Source organism: Protopterus annectens, chromosome 5.part0, assembly GCF_019279795.1.
Source record: "Protopterus annectens isolate FY-2018-M chromosome 5.part0, PAN1.0, whole genome shotgun sequence".
NCBI classification, from domain to species: Eukaryota; Metazoa; Chordata; order Ceratodontiformes; family Protopteridae; genus Protopterus; species Protopterus annectens.
In genome coordinates this window covers 1,689,988,313-1,690,009,982 of record NC_056735.1, presented here as the reverse complement: position 1 = coordinate 1,690,009,982, position 21,670 = coordinate 1,689,988,313, and the positions used below count along the sequence as shown (strand labels likewise).

The window sequence follows — 21,670 nt, the reverse complement described above, 5'->3', positions numbered from 1 at the left end:
AAAGGGCCTCACTGACAGAGATGCCTGGAGTCAAAGCCATGGCCTCAAGCTCAATGCCAAAAAGTGCACTGTCATCCCCTTTGGTAAAAACTCTGCACCCATGAACTACCACATAGGCGGTAGTCTACTCAACACAGAAAGTGTGATAAGAGACCTTGGGACACAGGTGGAGAGCAGTCTCTCTTTTGAAAATCACATCACCACAGTAGTCAGGAAATCCTTCTACATGGCACACCTCATCACAAAAGTTTTCTCATCCAGGAAAAAAAGAGGTCATTGTTCCCCTCTACTCATCACTCTTTAGACCCATTATAGAGTACAACGCCCCTTTTGATATGTACCTCATAAGACATCTACAACAACTGGAAAGGCCACAGAAATACCTCACAAAGACAATTACCGGCCTCAAACAGATGCCCTACGCAGACCGTCTCAAAAAACTCCAGCTTTACTCCGTCGCATATCGCCTACTCAGAGGCGATCTCTGCCTAACATACAAAGCTATGTCAAATCCAGAGCTGTTGGACATGCTCCACTTAAAGAATCCCAATCCCTCCGAGCTATACACTCTAGGGACCTAAACCTGGTCACCACAATAAACAGAACATGCTGGAGGGATAGATTCCTTTCCCAGAGACTCCCCATACTCTGGAACAAACTACCTATCTATATCAAACAAAGCTCCTCATTAGCACTCCAAGAAAAATCTTGATAACTGGATGGGAAATGTGAAAGTCACCCCAGGGATCACTTCTGTGTCTCTGCTCGACAGTGGCACAGGAAAATAATTTTCTTGGATGGCAAAAGCCAGGGTATCTTTTTGGCTAGGCTTATATAGGCCCTAGGGCCAATAGCCTAGTACCTACCTATGAACCTATGCCAGCTCACCTATCCTGGGGGGAAGGAGGGGAGTGATCCAGTGCACTACTGACCCCAAAAAAAGTGTTAAAGGATTGTCATTAACGGCTACTGAATCACACATTTCACACTGCATGCAAGTCAGGAAGATTATCCTGGGGTACATTAAGGTATGCACAGGGAGCCAATCGTGTAATTTTTCAGTGATTATGGGCTTTAAATCTCACATTGCTGCCACCAATTATGTCATCAACAAGGGTTCTTGGCCTTGAATCCTACATTGCTGTCACCAAATAGATACGGAGAGGGTTGACTGGTCTCAATAGTTGCAAACGTGCACAACTGCCTCAGTTCACCCACATAAGCTTCACACTGACATCTACTGAATAAATCAATAGCTCCCCAGGATTTTACTCACCTCAGCCTGAGCTGAGGCAGAGTGCCTTGTAGTACAATCTTACAGACAGTATACCTGTTTTTCACACACACAGACACGCACACACTTTCCAGGAGGAGCTAGTGATAACATCCCTTGCCCATTTTCTCATCATACACGCATCCATTTTGGTCTCTTTTACTGGACATTTTTTAAATAAACGAGACAAATAATACACTGGATTTTAGTAGCTTATAGCCAAAGTCTCTCTTCAAAAAGGGCCAGTGTCAACGGTCACATCAATGCTGTAAGGTAAGTTTTATAAACTAAAAGACACCAATCCCAAAATTTTACAAATGAATAAATGATAACATTTTACATAAGAGAAAAATCAGACAAAAGTAAAAAAGACCAATTACATGCATAGGCAAGTAAACTTAAACCATATTCGCTGAAGAGAAAATTAGCCATTTTTAAAATGTTTTGATGGTTTCTGTTATCTGTATCTTTAGTTAGCTAGATGTTTTTAAGACCTAATGTTTTAATGTGTTTGTGACAAAACTGCACATTAACTAATATTAGATAGAAAATATTAAGTCTTAGGAGTATCAAGCCAAAACAACAGCTATGAAAAAACACAAGTTTATTACAACTGATCTAAAAGTTTGTGTATATTTAGTGCACATTTTTTTTTTATCTTTGCTCAACGTATTTTTTACATTCTTAAACATTTAATCTTTTATCCCATCTGAACTCTAGACTACTTTTTTGCTAAACATTTTGGACTAAGCCTTATAAGTAACCCAAATGAGAGGTCAGGGAAACTGGGGGTGGCCACAGGACTCAATCCTTTACCTTTTGAGAGACCAATACCTTCATAATATGTAGCTCCCAAAATAAGTCGGAAAGGTACGCAGTATGCCAATCTTCCAAAAGCCCATGCAATGGCTTATACATGGACTCATCTGACAGCAAGTGTGCAAATGGTGTGTAATGGGCAGAGGTGATTGGACTACTACACAAAGAATGACCAATGCCACTCTGTGTTGGCAGTAAAACAAAAGACAGTAAGAGACAGGCACAGAGATCCCACATCATAACTAAACTGCTGACCATGAATCAAACAAGTGTTTGATGATCTAGGCCTATGTCAAGGTCCACATGCAACTACAACTGAACAACTCTGCTGTGTTTCGAGGGAGGTCCTATAATAAAAGGCCTTTATTCCCAATTCTTTTAATCTGCTACATGCTGACTTGAGGTGTTAAGTCCCCTGAAATCACGTTGGACAGTCCAAACTAAAACAATTAATCAAATCAATCAATCAATCAATCAATCAAGGGATGAGCAGTCCCACAAACAGGAGCACTCCTTCCCCATCCCTTAGATTTTCTAGCCCAGTAACAAACTACCAAGGCTCAAGCTCATGCTAAAAATGAGCTTCAGGCCTGCAAGGACCAGAAGGCCACTTCCATTGTGGACTTGGCTCAAAGACAGATAAACCTTAACTTGGTCTCCAACTAATATGTCCTGTGTCAAAGTTCTCATCATGACTCCAGGAATGTGCAGGGAACCCTCCTTGAGGTCCAAAAGTACATCAAGGACAATGCAAGGCTGGTGTGAATTTCAGTAGAAAATTAAAGACTACAAACAAACAGCATGTGAACACAATGACAGGGATCAAGCTCCAAAACGTACGAGTTGCAAAAAGGAATGGGGGGATCAAGGGATGTGTCTACTTACAAAGTCAAGGCATTATATCATAATGCATGTCATCAATGAAGCATAGTCCTCTCGGATCATAAAGTCTTCAGAAAAAAATAAAAGATGAAAAACTCTAATTGGCATACTAGATTAAGTTGAATCCTCAATGTCGGAACTAAACGGTATGAACAAACATTTTATACATACAGCTTACTTAACTTCCTTGATTTTTTTATAGGTAACCCCCCCCCCCCCATGCCTGCTAAACAATGAGTGTCTCCAATCACTTGCTCATTCCTCTATATTAGGGAAATAAACCAGTGCAGTACTGACAAGAGGGCCACCTGAAAAGGCCATCTAGCAGGTTAGCCATGAGGGTCACCCAAAACGGCCATCAAACAGGTAGCCATGAGGGTCACCCAAAACGGCCATCAAACAGGTAGCCATGAGGGCTGTATGTGTCTTCAGCAAAATCCCAACAACGAAGACATTTTATATGGCCTAACCCATCTCTTGTGGAGTGGGACAACCTACTTGTACCATCACAGGAACCTACATATCCATATCCTCACTAATGAAGGATACCATCAGGTAGCGACCTGGCGAGCCAAAAGTCTGCCCCAGGATGCAAAAGCAATGCCATCCTTCCTCCAAGAGATTGTTGCTGTATGTGTCCTGTTCTGTCCAACCTTCTCTCCCTCCATGAGATAGCCATAACCATCCTCCCTACCTACTCCGTCAAGCACATGAAACACAAGTCAAACTTGGGTCTCCAGGGCTATAAGTATGGCTTTATCCCTCTGTGCCACAGCAGCTGGCTATAACACCTTCAAACCTACATAAATGTAGGAGCACTGCCATAAATGCTATGCTGACACAAAAATGTAAACATACTAAAGAAAGCATTCACTGCTGGTGATTGTGTGCTAAAATACAAACATTTTATACATACACCTACAAATGATACAACAGCATACAATTAAATTAACTCCAGAGGACCCCAAAAGCAATCTTCTGAAGAATTTTAACAACTACCACCAGCACCAAAATAATTTATATAAAACAAATCTAAATTAACATTAACTGTTACTAGATATTTTTTCAGTTTACTGCTAAAATGGTGAAATACATTCCTCAGGGTATCTTGTTCAAATATAAAGCTCACTTCTTCAAAAATGAGGAGGATTCAGACTGGATGAAAGACAGGAAGAGAGGAGAAGTATACTGGCCAGGAAAAAGGTTCCAAGGCCCTGTACTGAACCAATTCAAAAAACAGAATGAAACTTTGTCTCTTTCCCTAGAATTCAAAATGATGAACAGCATCAGACCACAAAAGGCAGCACTGTCTTAAACAGCTGTAAAAATAATCAGAGTCTTCAAAAAAGGCAGTTCATTTAAAGTACAGCCTAGAAACAACAGTGTTATACATCTCAAATAAATCACATAGCAGAAAAAAATATGGTTGCAAGACACTCATACACAAAAATATAAACAAAGATATGAATATATTAAATGACTCATTACTGTTTCATGGCTAGTACATTTAATGGTACAATGTACAGAAAAATACAGACATCTGTCAATACAGGTCTATTACAAAACCTGGTAACAAGTACATAAAAGCACTAAATACATGTGTTCATATTCACTGGAAATGTTTGCAATTATGCAAAATTTATATGCAAGTGATTCTGTTGGCCTTGCATCCTCTAATGTAAGAAAGAGAAGCACTGTATATTCTCCGTCAAGATCACAAACCCCATTTATATATTTTCGCTTAAAGATCACCCCAGTTTACAGAAACTGACCATTCCTAAACCAGCTAAACAATTACTTATTCCAATACCTATTAATCTTGGACAACACTGAACACTACTTTGAGTCTTTACACATTGCTAAAGTAAGCAGCAAACAACTAAAGTACATTCAGCTCACGTAAGTCAAGGTAAAAAAAAAAAAAAAATCAGTATGTGCCCTTTTCCGTGGTTCATTTCCAACACTCTAACCTATCGTGTAGAGTTAAACTGGGCCAGCTCTTTAGGAAAAAGAAATAGCAAGCCCTGACTATGAACAAATTGACCAGAGTTCAAGTAACAACTCAGCTGCTGGAAAAGATGTATGGAGGTGGATGGGAGTGAGTAGCCAGTGTAGGCTCACTCATTTTGGAGGAGGGGAGTGGTCCAGGTCTACTGACCCACCACCTTCAACCTAAAGTTTACAGGCAGTGCAATGGCTTAAGCCTGGGAGAACATGATATTGATGATGATAAATCTTATTAGCCATGTGTGCAGAAGCACCTATATGCACAAGGAAAATGAAGTAAATTCTTGCTTTGCTGCAAGTGCCCACATTAGTCAACCATAGTTGGGCATACAGCCAGCAGAACAGACCTCATAGCCTGCATTTGCTGCAGGCAAGGGCATAAACAAATCTTTATGACTGCCTGTAAGACAATACCTCCAATCTGTTCTCTCCATGTTGGATATAACCAGTACAAGGGAATGAAAGAGATCAAGACCAAAGGCAACGGGCTTGATACTCTGCAATTTAAAAGGAAAAAGAATGCATCAAAAAAGGTCAACCTGAAAATGTCTGAAGACACTAGCCATTATAAGAAAACATTTTATTCCAGTTCAAAATAGCAACTCTACTTGTCAGTTATTTCATTTTTAAGGGCTGAATAAACTTTAAAGTTGTGCCTCTCAGTAGCACAGAAGTATGGAGCACTGAATGCAACTCAGGTAAAGTAGATGTTCGAGTGCATTCACCGTTGCAGTCATTACATTTGGGTTATCTGCTTGCAGTAACCCTCAGTCAGCCTGATTATCAAAGTCTTGGGTCCTGCGTCAGTTGCTGTCTCATCTTCCGTGACGTCAGGTAGTCAGGGGTATAAAGCATGCAGTCGACGCCATTACATCATTTTTTCTTGCCCCAAATGTCATGTGTCCCCCAAAATAGGAAGCAATTTATACACACATATATATATATATATATATATATATATATATATATATACATACACACACACACACACACACACACACACACACACAAGGTTATACCTCCAACAAAAAAGCAAATACACCAAAAAGCTTTTGATTATAGTAAAGGAGAATAGAGGTATAGCCAAAAGAAGTCGGGGGGCTGGAGGGAGGGTAACCAGGACTGCAACAGTGAATATACTCGAACATCTACATTTATGGTAGGTGTACACAACTGTACTATGTTCTTCGTGTTTCACTGTTGCAGTCATTACATTTGGGTATATTCCCAAAGCTAAGGATGGGAGGAGGAATTTAGATAGCATTAGGACCAGCTATAAGGCCATGCAAGACTGCAGTGGCAAAGCCAGCTCTGGATTTAGAGAAAATTGGCAAATGGTAATGCTTGTTGAAAGTATGTACAGAACTCCAGGTAGCAGCTTCTAGAATGTCTCTGGTAGGGACACCTCTGAGAAAAACTGCAGAAGTAGATGCAGCTCTGGTTGAATGGGGTCTAGTCCCCTGTGGGATAGGTTTTTCATGGTGCCTATAGCAGAAATTAATGCAATGGCCTATCCACTTAGAAATAGTTTGCTTTGAAATAGCCTTCCCCTCTGCCCCTGCAGCAAATGCCACCAGCAGCAGTATCCATTCTCCTTTGTTCTGTGGATTAGAAAAGAAGGTTGGCACATGAATGGACTGATAAAGAGCCACACTGGATACCACCTTGGGCATGAAAGAGGGATTGGTTCTGAGGGACACCCTGTGCGCATGAAAGATGATGAAAGGCTCCACTGCCATAAGGGCCTGTAATTCAGATACCCTTCTTGCTGAAGTGATTGCTAAAAGGAAAGCGGTTTTCCAAGAAAGGAATTTTAACTCTGCAGTTGCAGCTGGCTCAAAAGGAGGAAGAGGGAGTTTTTCCAATCAAAGTTAAGGTCCCAGGCTGGAGCTGGGGCTCTCCTGGTTGGTCTTAAGTTTTTGGCCCCTCTGAGGAACTGCTTGAGCAGGTGATGACAAAGAAGGGGTGGTTCTATGTTGTAATGAGCTGAAATGGCTGAGGCATGAATTTTGACTGAGGAAAAGGAAAGGCCCTTGTGAAGCATCTCAGTTAAGTATTGAAGAATCTGAGGTAAATTGGGCGCTGCTGTGGCCATCTCTTGAGTTTGGTTCCAGGCACAGAATCTTTTCCATTTTTCAGCATTAGATTTTCTAGTACTAGGCCTCCTTGCCTCCAAAATGACATCCAACACTTGTTTACTGAAGGACAGTAACGGAGAGATTAGGTAATTAGCCAGGCTGCTATGTTCAGGGTTTGAAGCTGGGGTTGCAGAATCTGGCTCTCCTGCTGAGACAGCAGAGTAGGGGTCTGAGGCAGGTGCCATGGAGCCATCTGTGTCACACTGCACAAGATGGGGAACCAGTGTTGGCGTGGCCAGTCTGGTGCAATCAATATTATCATTGGTTTGTCCTATTTGATCTTTAGTAGTACTCTGGAGAGGAGAGGCAGAGGATGAAAGGCATAAACTGATAGATTTTTCCAGCTGAAGGACAGAGCATCCACTTTCCAAGCTTGTTTGTGAGGAGTCCTTGTGCAGAATTTGTCCAACTGGTAGTTCTGGGGGGAGGCAAACAGGTCTATATCTGGGCTCCCCCATTTGTTGATCAACATTTTGAAAGTCTGTGGTTCCAGTTTCCACTCGTGTGGGTCCATGAGATTTCTGCTTAGTTTGTATGCCAGTGACTTAGTTTTCCTGGCAGGATTGAGCCTGTAGATGCACTTGGTAGCTCAAGGCTGTGTTCCACAGAGCCATGGCTAGTCTGCAGAGGGGGTAAGAATGGGTACCCCCCCCCCCCGCTTGTTTATGTACCACATAACAGTGGTGTTGTCTGTCTTTACCATTAATTGTCCTGGAAGAATGTGGTCCTTGAAGGCTGTCGGAGCATTCTGTACAGCTAACATTTCTTTCTGATTGATATGCAGGTGCATTTGACTTGGGTTCCATTTGCTCTGAATGCACTTCCTTGCCAGGTGAGCCCCCTATGCATAGTCTGATGTGTCTGTTAGGGTTTGGGCAGCAGGGGGTAGAGTGAATGGTAGTCTCTTGTTTTGGTGGCAGGCCTCTGCCCACCAAAGGAATTCTAACCGTAGGCAAGGTATGACAGGAATCATTGCTTCTAGATCCTGAGAATGTTGACACCACAGGCTTTTTAGATAACATTGTAGTTTCCTCCTATGCAGTCTTGCATATGGAATTAGTAGAATGCACAAGGCCATGAATCCCAAGGCTTGCAGTATTTGCCTTGCAGATAGCAGGGTTTTTGTGGCCACTAGTTTGAAGTTGTCAAATGAATTTGTTTCTCTGTTGTGAGGAAAGCCATCTGGGAAGCTGTGTTCAAGCTTGCTCCCAGGAATATAATTTGTTGACAGGGTACCAGATGTGATTTCTTTTTGTTTATGGTGTACCCCAGACAAGTTAACACCTTTTGTATAAATGCCAGATGATTCAGAAGTATGTCCTGTCTTTCTGCCTGAATTAGACAATCGGCCAGGTATGCAATGACTGGAGCTAGGCACTTTGTGAATACCCTGGGCGCAGTAGATAAGCCAAAGGGCAGTGCAGAGAACTGATAGTGCATGCAGCCTGCTTTGAAGTGTAGGTATTTTCTGCAAGATTCCCTGATTGGGATGTGTAGGTAGGCTTCCTTTAAATCCAGTGTTGCCAACCAGGCATCCTTGCCTATCATGGGAAGCAACTGGTGAAGAGTTAGCATCTTGAATTTTGGAATCAGCAAAAAAGTGTTTAGGATAGACAGGTCCAGGATAGGACGCCATGAGTTGTCTTTTCTGGCTACCGGGAAAAGTCTTGAGTAGAAACCTTGTCCCGTTTCCTCTTCTGGTACAGTCTGAATAGCCTTTAATCTTAAAAGAGAGAGTACTTGCTTTTGAGCCTCTGCCCACTGATTTGGGGATAGATCTGGCCAACTGTTTTGGGTTGGTAACGTGGAATTGAAATCTGTATCCTTGTGAAACTATGTTTAAAACCGATTTGTCCTGGGTAATGAGTTCCCCATTTGTTTTTGCTTGCAGAGCAATCTTTCCCCCTAAAGGAGCAGTCAGTTGAGAAATGCTTGAGGTTTCAAAGTTAAGTCATTGAGACAACTTACTATAGGGGGGCCCCCACTGCTTAGACCTGTGCGTACCCTGGGACTGAAGCCTGGGTGTTCTGCTGGTTCTGGGTATGAACTGAGAAGGCCTGGAAGAGGCAGAAAAGGACCAATTTTTTGAGGGCCAATGCCTACTAAATCTAGGAGGCTGCACTTGTAAGAAATATTTAACAGTTTGCATAGATTTAGCTTTTTCCTCTATCTCTTTAAGAACTTCTTACGCTTTGTCGCCAAACAGGCGGTCCTGATTTAAGGGAGCATCCAGCAATTTAGTTTTAACATGATCTGGCAAAGATTGCTCCTTAAGCCAAGCATATCTCCTAAGTACAAACCCGGTGACAGCAGCCCTGCAAGATGCCTCTAGTAAATCAAAACCACATTACAAAGTATGTTTTCCAACCTGTTCAGCAGAATGCATTAAATCCTGTAAATCCTTATTTTCAGCACAATCAGGAATCAACATCATTTTATGTGTAAGCAATCCAATAATATGCTGCTGATATTTAACATATGAAACTGGCAATTTAAGGCCCTGATGGCCAAGGTTGCAGAGGTGTATACCTTCTTACCCCATTTATCCAGGGCCCTGGAATCTCTATCAGAGGGGGTAGGATTTTTGGCAGTAGTAGCCTTAATACCCTTGGGTCCCTGTGAAATGATCTCAGGATCCGCAGTAGGATTTTAAAAAAAAAACTTGTGAGAATTAGGAACCCTGTAATATCTGTCAGGTTTTCTGGGAGCAGGCGGTAAAGAGTCAGGGGCCAAGCTAGATTCCGAAAAAGCATTGTCAACAATGTCCAGAACAGGAGGGATAGCTAAAGGCCTGTGTTGGGGCATAAGAAGAAATCTCTAAGCCTCTTTTTAGAAACAGAGTAATCCTGGCTTTCCCAGTGAAAATGCTCCCTAAGAGTATGCAAGTTTTCACCAAAAGAAAAATCCTCTGGGGGAGAAGCAGAGGGAATAGAGTCCTCTCCATCAGAATCCTCATAGGTAGATAAGGGTAAATCCTGGTCATCAGAGGAGACAGAAATTTCAGAATCCTGGTCAGAAGTATCATAAGCAAACTTAGTCCTAGGTCTCTTAGAGGGGGAAGGTTGGCTTCCCCTGATTAAAGTAACAAGGTCTTCAGCCATTCTTATCATTTGTTTTTTTAGGCATAAAGGCCTGACCATGTGGTCTAGGTGTCGGTTTCCTAGGCATGGTTAGAGTTTTAGGCCTACAAAAAGAAGATGGCGTTGGTTTAATATACAAGTCAGTAGGCCTGAATACACCCTCAGAAGCCGGTGCCTGCACAGCGGCTCCAGACCCATCCAAGGTAGAGACATCTGCAGGTTCCACAGTTGAAGCATCTCACAGTATTCTAGACTCTGAATGGGTCTCAGTAGAGGCCTGCGAATCCGAAGTAGCAAGTATCAGGGGCTGCTCAAGCACTGAGTACCGGCGAACTGGCGACTAGCTTAGGAGAAGTGTTGTTGACAGCTTTGGACCTAGGCAGCCTGTCTCTGTCTTTATCTTTGCTTTTTTTTGAAATGTTGACAGTCGGGTGGCTTACCGAAGACATATCTGGATAATTGAACCAAGAACCAAAATATTTAGAAGCGAAAATGTACCGACGAATAGTCCGTGGTTTAAATAAGGCACAAAACCAACAGTGAGGTACGTTGTGTTCAGGGCCTAGGCAAGGAATACAGCACAAATGAAAATCTTTATGAAGTATTTGCTTTCCACAAGAAATACAATTATTGACTTTTACTGACATCAATTTAGAGCAAGAAAAAGTTTCCCCAACGGGGTACTTAGCTTTAGTTGAAGACTTCGGTTCTGAAACTCGAAAATGAAAATTTCAGGAGTCGGTCGACCGGCACTTGCGAACTGCTTCTGCTTCGGGCACCACACGGCAAGAAAAACTATTGTAATGGCATTGGCTGCATGCTTTATACCCCTGACTACCTGATGTCACAGAAGATGAGACAGCAACTGACTCAGGACCCAAGACTTTGATAATCAGGCCAACTGAGGGCTACTGCAAGCAGATAACCCAAATGTAATGACTGCAACAGTGAAACACAAAGAACATCCAGGGTTTGATTAATGAAGCCAGTCAAGAGGCATGCAGGGAGGGGACAAGAGTGAAGGGGTGTAGCCCACCCTCCAAAACTGAGGTGAGGGATGTGCACACACACTGAGGTACATAGGACAGTGCAGTCTCCCTGATGAAGGCCATGGAGACCACGGCTCATCCTGTGGGGGAGAGACAGGGGTACCTAAATGATATCTCACTGAGGAAGTGTGGGCAGTCCTTTACAAACAAGTCCATTGAGCAGCCTCCCCCTCTGCAGTGCTGGTTGCATGAGCAATGCAGACTAGGAAAAATGAAAAAAATCCTCATATCATCATGAAGGTTGTCTGGAAGATGGTCTCTCTTATGTGGCTCCCAACCAGTGAAGGGAAAGAATGGGCTGATAAGATAGGGTGTGAAGGTCAGCAGGCTGGTGAGGGCAAAGAGTAAAAAAAAACTTATCTGTTAAATCTCCAACAGCATACTCTTTTCCAAGTCTCTAATACAATGAAACCTTCACATACACACAATTCCTGATGTAGTTCAATAAAACTGCAGCAAGAGACTGCGACTATTTTGCTATTGCTCTTGTAAACAAAAAATCTTTCCATGTACATTCTTCATAGATCTGACCAACCTACAGGTCTCCCTTATTCCCATGTACATATGCAGGACCACTGTGATTGCAGCTTACTATAGAGTGAGAACTATGGAATCCTTTGACAAATTACTCACAGTAACACAACCTTGTCTGTCAGAAAAAAAAAACGTGACTACCAGAGCAGCAGTGCTCACTCTGTTCACAAATGGTTGCAGCACATGATTCTTGATACACGACCTCATTCACCTGATGTCTCAGCACAGTACTACATTTGCTTGATGACAGGAAACAATAAGCGTGCTTAATATAGCTTTAATTGCATTCAAGATTTCACCTCCTTTCCATCCTTGACTTTCTCACCCATTCTCCACTGTTCCCATGCCCTCTTGGATACATTTCATGGAATCATTCTTCAGCCCCAATTTCAGTAATGTATTCTCTAGACAGAAATCCACAACTGTCTCCATAAAGTACAGTCAAATGATCCAGTGAGTAGATAGCCCTAAAAGAGAATACCTGTGCCCCATGTTACCACCTCCATCTTCCTATTCAGAACAACCCCTTAATATCAACCTGACATCACCTTGTGCACTCAGATCTTATCCCAACCATCTCCTCCGTTTTCCACTAAGAAAAAATCTACTTGACTTTCTGGTCATAAGCCTTGCTCCTCAATCACAAGCATCCTTCTAGTAAGCCTTGCTATGCACTCCTTCAGGAAGCCTGATGTCCCAATCCTTGAATGGCCTTCAAACAAAAGCAGTACTCAAGGCGTGGCCTAACAAAGTTGCTTGTGGTGAGCATTACTTCACTTATTCTGGAGTCTTTCTCTAAGGATACATTCTAGCATTCTGCTGGCTGCAGCCACTGTCTATACTCTACTTCAGGGGGTCCAGTCCAACTGCTGTCAACACCCCCAAAATCTTTCCCTATTCAACGAACACCCATTCCATCACTCCCCCAGCTGACATTTTTCTTCCGTGCTGCCTACTGGCAATCAGCTTCCCAATTCACCAGCAACTGGAAGGGACCATCATTTATGCAGCCATCATGGTTTTCCAGTTAACTAACTCCTGTTACCTTTACAGCAGCCTGATTGAATAAACTTCCTTCAGTACAGACATTCTAAACTCATATATGCTTCCACACAGGTGTCCAGCAATGCCTATAACATACGAATGCACTGCTTAGAAGGGTACTCACTCTTGGAACGTCAGTCCACTTGTTGTCACATACAGCCTCTGCTGGACATCAATAATGTAGCAGACTAGGTAGCCTCCCACCTTTCAGGATGGATAGGTTCACTCCTACCCTCTCCACTTATCTTCCTACTTCCAGCATTACTAGCCAATCCCAGGTAACCTGGATTACTGTCAGAGCTTTATTTCTGCGTGTTACAGAGATATTCCCCCACCTGACATTTCATACCTGGTTTGCTGTGACCTGTGTGTAGTATTTTACATTGTCTGCATGGAACCTCAACAGCACTAACTTGGTCAGTCTTTCCAAATCCTGCCTTAGATTCTTTATTCCATCCTTCAGTACTGCTCAGTTGTTTGTGTTACCACTGAAGAAGGTGATACTGTTCGCCCACCACCAATACTGGACTTGGGACAGACCCCTGAAATGAGTCACATGGAAGCAGTGTGCTAACTGGTAAATATACTTAAATAACTAAATAAATTCTCCACTAGTCATTTTCCTTATTCCTGCCATTCTCTCTCGCATCAAAGACCTCTGTGATTTCCCACTCAGCCATGGAGCACTCAACTTCCTTTTTGTTTTTAAACACCTTTATTAAATTCACGTTTTTAAACAAACACGGGCAATGCATGCATTTATAGAAAAGAAAAAAATACTGTACACATTTTCATTAGTTTTCTACATTATTCATGTTTTCTTTTTTAACATTCACTCCAAGATTACATAAACTGCCTAAGTCCTGCATTTCCTTAAACTCCTTCTTCCTTTTGAACATTATTCTGAATGTATTTTTCTCACAAATTGTATTGATTTATATGTAATTTGCTCCTTCCCTTTTCTACAGGTCCCACCCTACAATTCTTTTATCTCCTTTACAATATTCAATACTTCAGTTACGTTTTGTTTAGATTCTGATTTCCATTTTGTTGTAATTGCTTTTTGGCAGCCAAAAGCATTAAACATAGCAAGGTTTTACTATATCTAGGCAATTCAGATACTAAATTCCACATCAGAGGAATCATTTCCTTAACTGCTTCAAACAACACATCTGACAAAATATTCTTTATACATGCCAGCTTGTTACATACCCCAAAAAAGCTTGTCCTTAATTTACTTGGTCTTTCCCATCACACCTCCAGGAATTGCTCTCTACCTGAAGAAAAATACTCTGAAGCCTGCTTGGGGTATAAAAATACCTATGCAAACACTTCCATACAAAAAATCATAAACCTTCTGGACTTTTGTTATATACTTGGAAGTCAAACAGATGTCTTCCCACTTTCCATTATTTCACCTCAAACTTTTCTAACCTCCTCTGACTGATTCTTATATTTATCATGTAATATACCTTAATAAGATGCAACATGTGATACAGCCAACCAGCATGTTGCACCTTAAGGTATATATGATGTATTTTTTTAAAATGAATGTAGAATACTGATTAAGGGAGTTTCCCGAAAGCTTTATCTAGTGTGAAATAAATTGAGCGTCTCTATCCGTTTGGTATCAGTTAGTTTTTGACTACTATCCGACATAGTTAACTACAGTTAGTCCGTTTTTCTAACGGATTGACAGATCCATCTGGGCACAAACCTATGTTAGCTGTTGTCACAGAGACTACATTTCTCAAGATAAGCAACCAGGTTTTCCCTCAAGCAGGATTCTCTCCATAATTTTCCCTACAACTGCAGTTTAGGCAAACAGACCTGTAGTTCCTGGATTTTTCTTGCTCTCCTGCTGGTACAAGTGTACTACATTTGCTATCTATCGGCCCTTAGCACTTGCACAGCAGACACAGTACTGTCAGGGGATCTGTCTGCACAATGCACAAATTCCCAAGAACAGCGGTTGGCAGCCCACTAGTCCCTATGCTTTATCCTCACTTAGGCAAGTTAATTCCCTCTCAGCCTTCAACTTTCTCTATCCTAGAGCTTATCCAGTGCACTTCCCCATTCTACCCTACCTCCATCCTAGCACAGCAACCACCACTTGAATTCCTTGGGGGGGGGGAAAGTATTCATTTAATACCTCTGTTTCTTTCCATGTTTCTGTGACATTTCACCTGTAATTCCTTGTGGAAAAGTATTCATTCAATACTTCTGCTTCTTTCCATGGTTTTGTGATCTTTCTTTCACCTGTTATTAGTTCTCATCCTGGCTAGGTCAGTCTGTCTCTTCCTTTCTTTATGCAATATACTTAAAGACCTTGTTCACTATAGACTCCTCCTACCAGAGTTTTCTACTTGATTCCAACTCAAAATGGCCTTCAAACTTACAAACAGCATGGGTGTGACCTGACAAGGTTCTGTTTGCCTGACAGCATTACTTTGTTTACTCTGAAATCTATCCCTAAGGATACGACCCCCTTTCAGCTTGCACCTTTGCTGCCTCCTTGTACAGTGTCCTCTTAAAACTATCCACCATCTCCCTTCTACCTAGTATAAACCCTGCATTTTGACCTCATCACTAGACTTCCTTTCCTATGCAAATGCAGTGGCCTTCTTTTCTTTTACTACATTTTTCTCAAACTTTTACCATTAGTCCTTACAACTGCATCTATAAGCCACTTAACCTGTTCTATACAATGAATTTGTCCCTGTTCTTCTTCCTTGTGCCTCTGACTCCCTCTCTCAGCTCATCATAATCTGTTCCCCTAAAAGCTCACACCGTGATTCCTATCCTTGTGTTCTTACCCTTCCCCCTACTTTGAGCCACAAAACAGGGGTCTATGTTTAATTATCAAAAGTTCACTTCTGCAAACCTACAATGATCGACCAGAAAACAGCTAATGTTCACTTCAGCGAATGTGCAAGACAGGGAAAGTAACTAGTTGACCAACATTTCCCATCGCACACACCCACTACTTCAAATCCACCCAAGGGCTGCAACCCCCCCCCCCCATAACTATATATAAATAGTGAGGAAACTTCTCTGTGTGGAAGATCTAAGATTCACTAGAGTTCCTTAAAGTTCAGGCACCTAATAAAAAACATACTGTGAATATCTCACCTAATATCAGGTGGGAGAAATTAGTGCGGTGTGTGTGAGATGCGGAAATGTTGACCAACTAGTTACTTTCCTGGTCTCACATTCACTGAAGTGAACGTTCAGTGAATGTATGTTCAGTATCTTGTGTTCAATCACCGAAGGTTCACTGGCATGAACATTTAATGATTAAACATAGAGCCACAAAATGGCATCACTAAGCTTTCAACTGCTGGCAAAGACTCTTGCCGCCCCCATAGTGCCTTTTTTAGGCAAGATCTCAAAAACAAAACTGTCAACATGAAAATTACCAACTATAACAAAGAATGGTTATGCTGCTATAAATGCTATGAGCTTAAACCAAAAACTGCAAACCCTAGAAGTATTTCTATCACTGGAGGATGTAGATGTCTGTGCAATCACAGAAACGTGGTTCAAGGCCTCAGAGAACACCCAGGCCGTGCAAGGCTACAATGCCTTAAAAACCTTCAGACCACAAAACGAACATGCGAGAACCAAAGGAGGCAGTGTTTCTATCTATATTAGGGATAAATTCACCTCTCGACTAATTAGATTGGACAATTCCATGGAGTTACTCCAAGCTCAGATTACTGCAGGTAAGACCCCCCAATTCAAGTCACAGCTAGTTATAGATCCCCCTCCATTGATTGTGATGTGCATGAGGCCTACTTGACCAAACTGAAGTCAATCTAAATATTGCCAAACACTATGGTCATGAGGGATTTCAGTTACCCCACCAAGTGTGAAACCTACTCTAGCCCTAACTCACTAGCACAAAAGTTCCTCGACTTTGTTAACTCAAATGTCCTGGAACAAATTGTTCAAACCCAAACAACAGGAACAAGCATACTAGATCTGGCCTTCACTAACATGACAAAACAGATGCACCACCGCAATTGTCAGACCATCATTAGTCAAATCTGACCACAAATCAGTTACCTTCGAGCTGGCACTAGCACCAGAACTCACAAAGAGTGAAGTCAGACTAAAAAACTTCACCAAAGTAAACTATGCCCTCCTATGGGAAGGTATAAATGCCTTCCAAGCCTCACCCCCAGTTGGAAGTGTAAGAAACACCAAAGCTTGCACTAAAGCCCAGTACAAATCACTTGTATAAAAGTGTATAGACTCAGCTGTTCCAAACAGAATCAAAGCCAGTGCCCCAAATAAAAACAAGCTGCCCTGCATCCAGCATCAACAAACTTTACAACAAATGCAAAAAGTTGCTGTCTAAGAAAACTAAGGTGAGGCCCCAAAAATAGAAAAGCAACCTCCTCAGCCTCAACAGGATAACAAGACATGTTAAATACTCTAAGGATAACTTAGAGAAACATTTTGCAATCACAGCTAAGGATAACCATAAGGCCTTTTACAGCTATGTATGTAGCCTAAAAGGTAGGACCCAAGGATGTGCCGAAATAGTGACTAACAGTATCACAGCTACTGATCCTGCAGTGATAGCAAACCTGCTAGTGGACAAATATGACTAAAATTTCACTCCCTTAACTCCTTCAAACTTATAACAAACCTTGCCCCCAACTTCCTTCTCACCCTACATATCTGAAGAGTAGGTCATTAAAGCCCCATCTATGCAAAAAGAACAGCCTCTATGGGACCAGATGGCATCTGAGGCTGTCTTCTAAACAAACAAACATGAACTAACATCACCATTAAGTACTCTATTTAATCACAGTCTAACGACAAGCTTTGTTGCTGTTTTCCATTCCACAGAACAGTTATTCCTCTCCACAAAGGTGGTTTAGATACAGACCCAGGGAAGTATAGACCCATAAGTCTGAACAGACTCATTAGTAAAGCCATGGAACATGTCATCATGGACCTCATAAATAAAGACATAGGTGACCTCCAGACCCTGGATCTGACCCAATTCGGTTTTGTCAAGGGCAGATCCTGCCCGTTAAAAAACCTGGTGGATTTCTTCAAGGATGTGACCAGAGTCATTGATGAGGGCAAATCTGTGAACACAGCATAACGCAACTTGGCTAAGACCTTAGACACAATCCCACTCTCAGGCATTACAGATGAACTTAGCTGTTGTAACATGGGATGCCAACTGGCTCACAAACAGGCCACATACTATCAAAGTGGGTAACTCCACATCAACCAGCAGACCTGTCACCAGCAGGATACCACAAGGGTCAGTGCTGAGCCCCCTACTGTTTCAGTATATACTTCTCAGAAGTTCAGGCCGGAACTAATGGATTGTTGCTGACCAAGTTTGCGGATGACTGCAAACAGAGTACAATTACTGAATCCCAAATTATGTCAGTATACTTCAGAAGGGTCTTACACATACCAATGACTAGTGTTTTAGTCATGGTCTCAAAGTGAATGCAAAGAAATGCATCATCATTCCCTTTGGTAAAAACAATGTCCCTTCACATTATCAGATTAATAACAATATCCTATGTACCAATGAAGTGGTAAGAAATCTGGGATCACAAGTAAACTGCGACCTTAGCTTTGACCACCATGTGTCTACTATAGTAAGGAAGGCTTTATACTTAGCACACTTGATTAGCAAAGGCATCGCCTCTAGAGCAAAGGGAGTTTATAACCCCTCTATACTCGCAACTAGTCAGGCTCATAATTGAGTACAATGCCCCTTTAGGCATGTACTGTACAAAGCACCTGCAGCAATTGGAGACCTCAGAGGTTTCTAACTAAGATAATCAAGCGACTCCAGCGCATGCCTCACACTGACCGACTATACTCAATATTGTATAGACTTCTTAGGAGAGACTTATGCTTGGCTTACAGAGCAATCTCCAACTCAAACCTAATGAATTTGCTGCGCATCCATAAATCAAATGGGACTAGAGCTACCCATTCCAGGGACCTGAATATTGCCTGCGACTTGAATATGACATGCTGGAGGGACAGATTTGTCTCACAGTGACTGCAGCGTCTTTGGAATAGGATGCCAATTCATGTGAAGCAGAGCACCTCTATGACACTGTTCAAAAGGAACCTGGACAAGTGGCTGTGGCACCGTAAATTCTTAACAGGAATAGCGCCCACGTCCCTCCTGGACATGGGCCGTCGTTACTAAATACAATCCTGGGTATTGACTAGAGTATCTATGGTATTACATTGGGATGAAACAGCTAGGCTTGAAATGACCTCTGGTTCGATATCCTAGTAACCTCCTGTGATCACTGTTGGCTGACACGCCTTCACCTGGACATTCCTGAATCCCAACATATTCCTTCTTGATTAGGATCACATCCAGAATTCTACACTTTCTGGTACGATCCTGCACCAGTTGGCTGAACCCCTCATTGACAAATTAACTCCTGCTCCCACTCTATCATGGAGCTTGGAATCTCCCAGTCTAGTCCCGCCACTCCTTTAATCTTTCCTCCAGTCTCTCATCATTTTCCATAAAAGTTTCTAGGTCTATTCTGCTGACTCAATCTACTAACAATTTCAGTTTTATTCTGTCTTAATTGCCAGGCTGTTTACCACAGGTTCTAATCCTGCCCTCTTCCTTGCCTTTTTTCATGGGCAGTGTTCCTCCTCTACACTGACCTCACATCTGATTATGTCCTTTAAGTAGAGTGTCACTTCCCCTCGCTCTACTTCTCTGTCATTTCTTAGTGTATAACTCAGGAACTTCTTCCTTTTCCCACATTTTCTTTTGCGACTGATCCATGTTCCTGTGACATCAGCAATGTCCACCGTCTTCCCTTGCAACACTGCCTGTAGCTCTTGTACGGCATAAAAATACTGTTCACCCAAGTCACCACTGTTCCTCTGCTATGTTCCTAATCCTTTCTTCCTTATTTCTACTTCTTTAGTACATATCCCCCATTCTTCTGCATCTGTGACATCCCTTCCTCCTTTCATCTTAGCATAATGGTACAAAAACTGACAACTTTTTAACTCACTTTGGAGCACCAATGCCCTTTTGCAGCCAATAAAAACCTGTTCTTGGCATATAGCTGGTCCTCTCTGAAGAAAGTACCACCCATTATTTTACCAGTCCCACCCATTCCTTTCTTATCTACTGCCACAACCAGTCTCTATACCCCCCAACCCTCTCCTTCCTTAGTATGCTGTCTGATGGTACAGGTAACACTTCTGATAACATTATTTCTACCCTCCTTATGACATCTCTACCACTCACCTGGCTATGATAGTTGCCACCACCACTGCAACCTCTAACAGGTCACTGCTACCCATGAACAACTTTCACCTTGATGACCACCTCTGTCACCTCCTCCTATGTTTTACTAAATATGAGGCCCAAGATAGGGATCCCTCTAATCTCCCCTCTCTTGCAACACTCTTAATACACTCTGTGACTGAGTTTCAAGTTACTAAGCCCTCTTTCCTACCTCCTACTGGATCTCATCTTCTTCACTTCCTGACCCATGACACATGTCTCAGCTTACCCTAAACATAACCTTTCCCCTTCAAGTCTACTACCCTCAGTTCACTTCGCTTTCTATGTTTACTGCTTCACATGGCTTCTATGCAATGCATCTGATGTCTTTCCCATCTCTCCTCTACTTGCCCTACAACTTTTGCAATATTCTGTCACTTTTATAGTCCTTTCCATTTGGCTATGGGACCACTCTACTCAGTTCCCTACAGGCTGATTATTCTTATGTTTTTGGTAACCTGCCAAAAGAAACATCGGCATTTATCAGAGAACAAAAAAAAAAACTCACTTTCGCTGGTGCTGTTTTTGTAGGGCCTGTTCAGACATATTTCCTTGCAAAGTTATGCGCCTCTGTTTGTCAATGTCTCCTTCCATCTGAGCAAAGGCATGGGAGCCAATGTAAGACACATCCTTTTCCTCAAATTCATCTTCCACGTCATCTACAACAAAAGAATACAGATACAGAAAAAAAGGTAACCAAACATTTCTACTAAATGAATCATTGTAATTCAACTATTTTTTGTTGCTCATCTATTTGCACAAAAGTTCCAGTAAAAACTCATACACTGAATTATTTGTAGACCATGACTGCTCTCAGGGAAAGTTTTCCAAGACTACATACTTACAAATACTCCCACTGTGAATAATGATTCCCATACGCCAGGGTAACACTAAGTTGTGGAATTTGTCTATGTGCTCCTGCATAGCACTGGGCTTCCTCTTGTGAAGCATAAACCAAAAGAAAAATAATATCTAAAGTAGTGTTCACAGGACAAAATGTATGGCCAAGCCAGCTAAACCTTAAAGCCTATACTAAGGACTTAATAAGCAAGACTAACGCAAACATATTTTGAGAAGGTTTATCTCAGCTGGAAATCAAAAGTACAGTTGGGTACACTTACCATAAATGTAGATGTTCGAGTGTATTCACTGTTGCAGTCATTACACATTTGGGTTATCTGCTTGCAGGTAGCCCTCAGTCAGCCTGATTAACAAAGTCTTGGGTCCTGCGTCGTTTCCTGTCCCTTCTTCCATGACGTCAGGTTGTCAGGGGTATAAAACATGCAGCTGACGTCATTACATCAGTTTTTCTTAACCCAGATGTCAGGTGCCCCCCTAATGGGAAGCAATTAAATATAAAAGTACAATGAAATACCTCCAACAAAAAAGCAAATACACCAAAAAGGCTTTTAAGCATAGTAAAGGAAAGTAGAGGTACAGCCAAAAGAAGTTAGGGGGCTGGAGGGAGGGTAACCAGGACTGCAACAGTGAATACACTCGAACATCTACATTTATGGTAAGAGTAC

The 21,670-nt window shown here is 42.0% G+C and overlaps 1 protein-coding gene across 1 annotated transcript in view; it reads right to left on the bottom strand.

Moving 5' to 3' along the window:
• The window catches only part of GDAP2 (ganglioside induced differentiation associated protein 2), an 835,060-nt gene that overhangs the window by 332,340 nt on the left and 481,050 nt on the right, over positions 1-21,670 (bottom strand). The window contains exon 8 of the mRNA XM_044071479.1: positions 20,653-20,803. Within this exon, the coding sequence (XP_043927414.1) occupies positions 20,653-20,803 (151 nt within the window). The remainder of the gene's footprint in view (positions 1-20,652; positions 20,804-21,670) is intronic.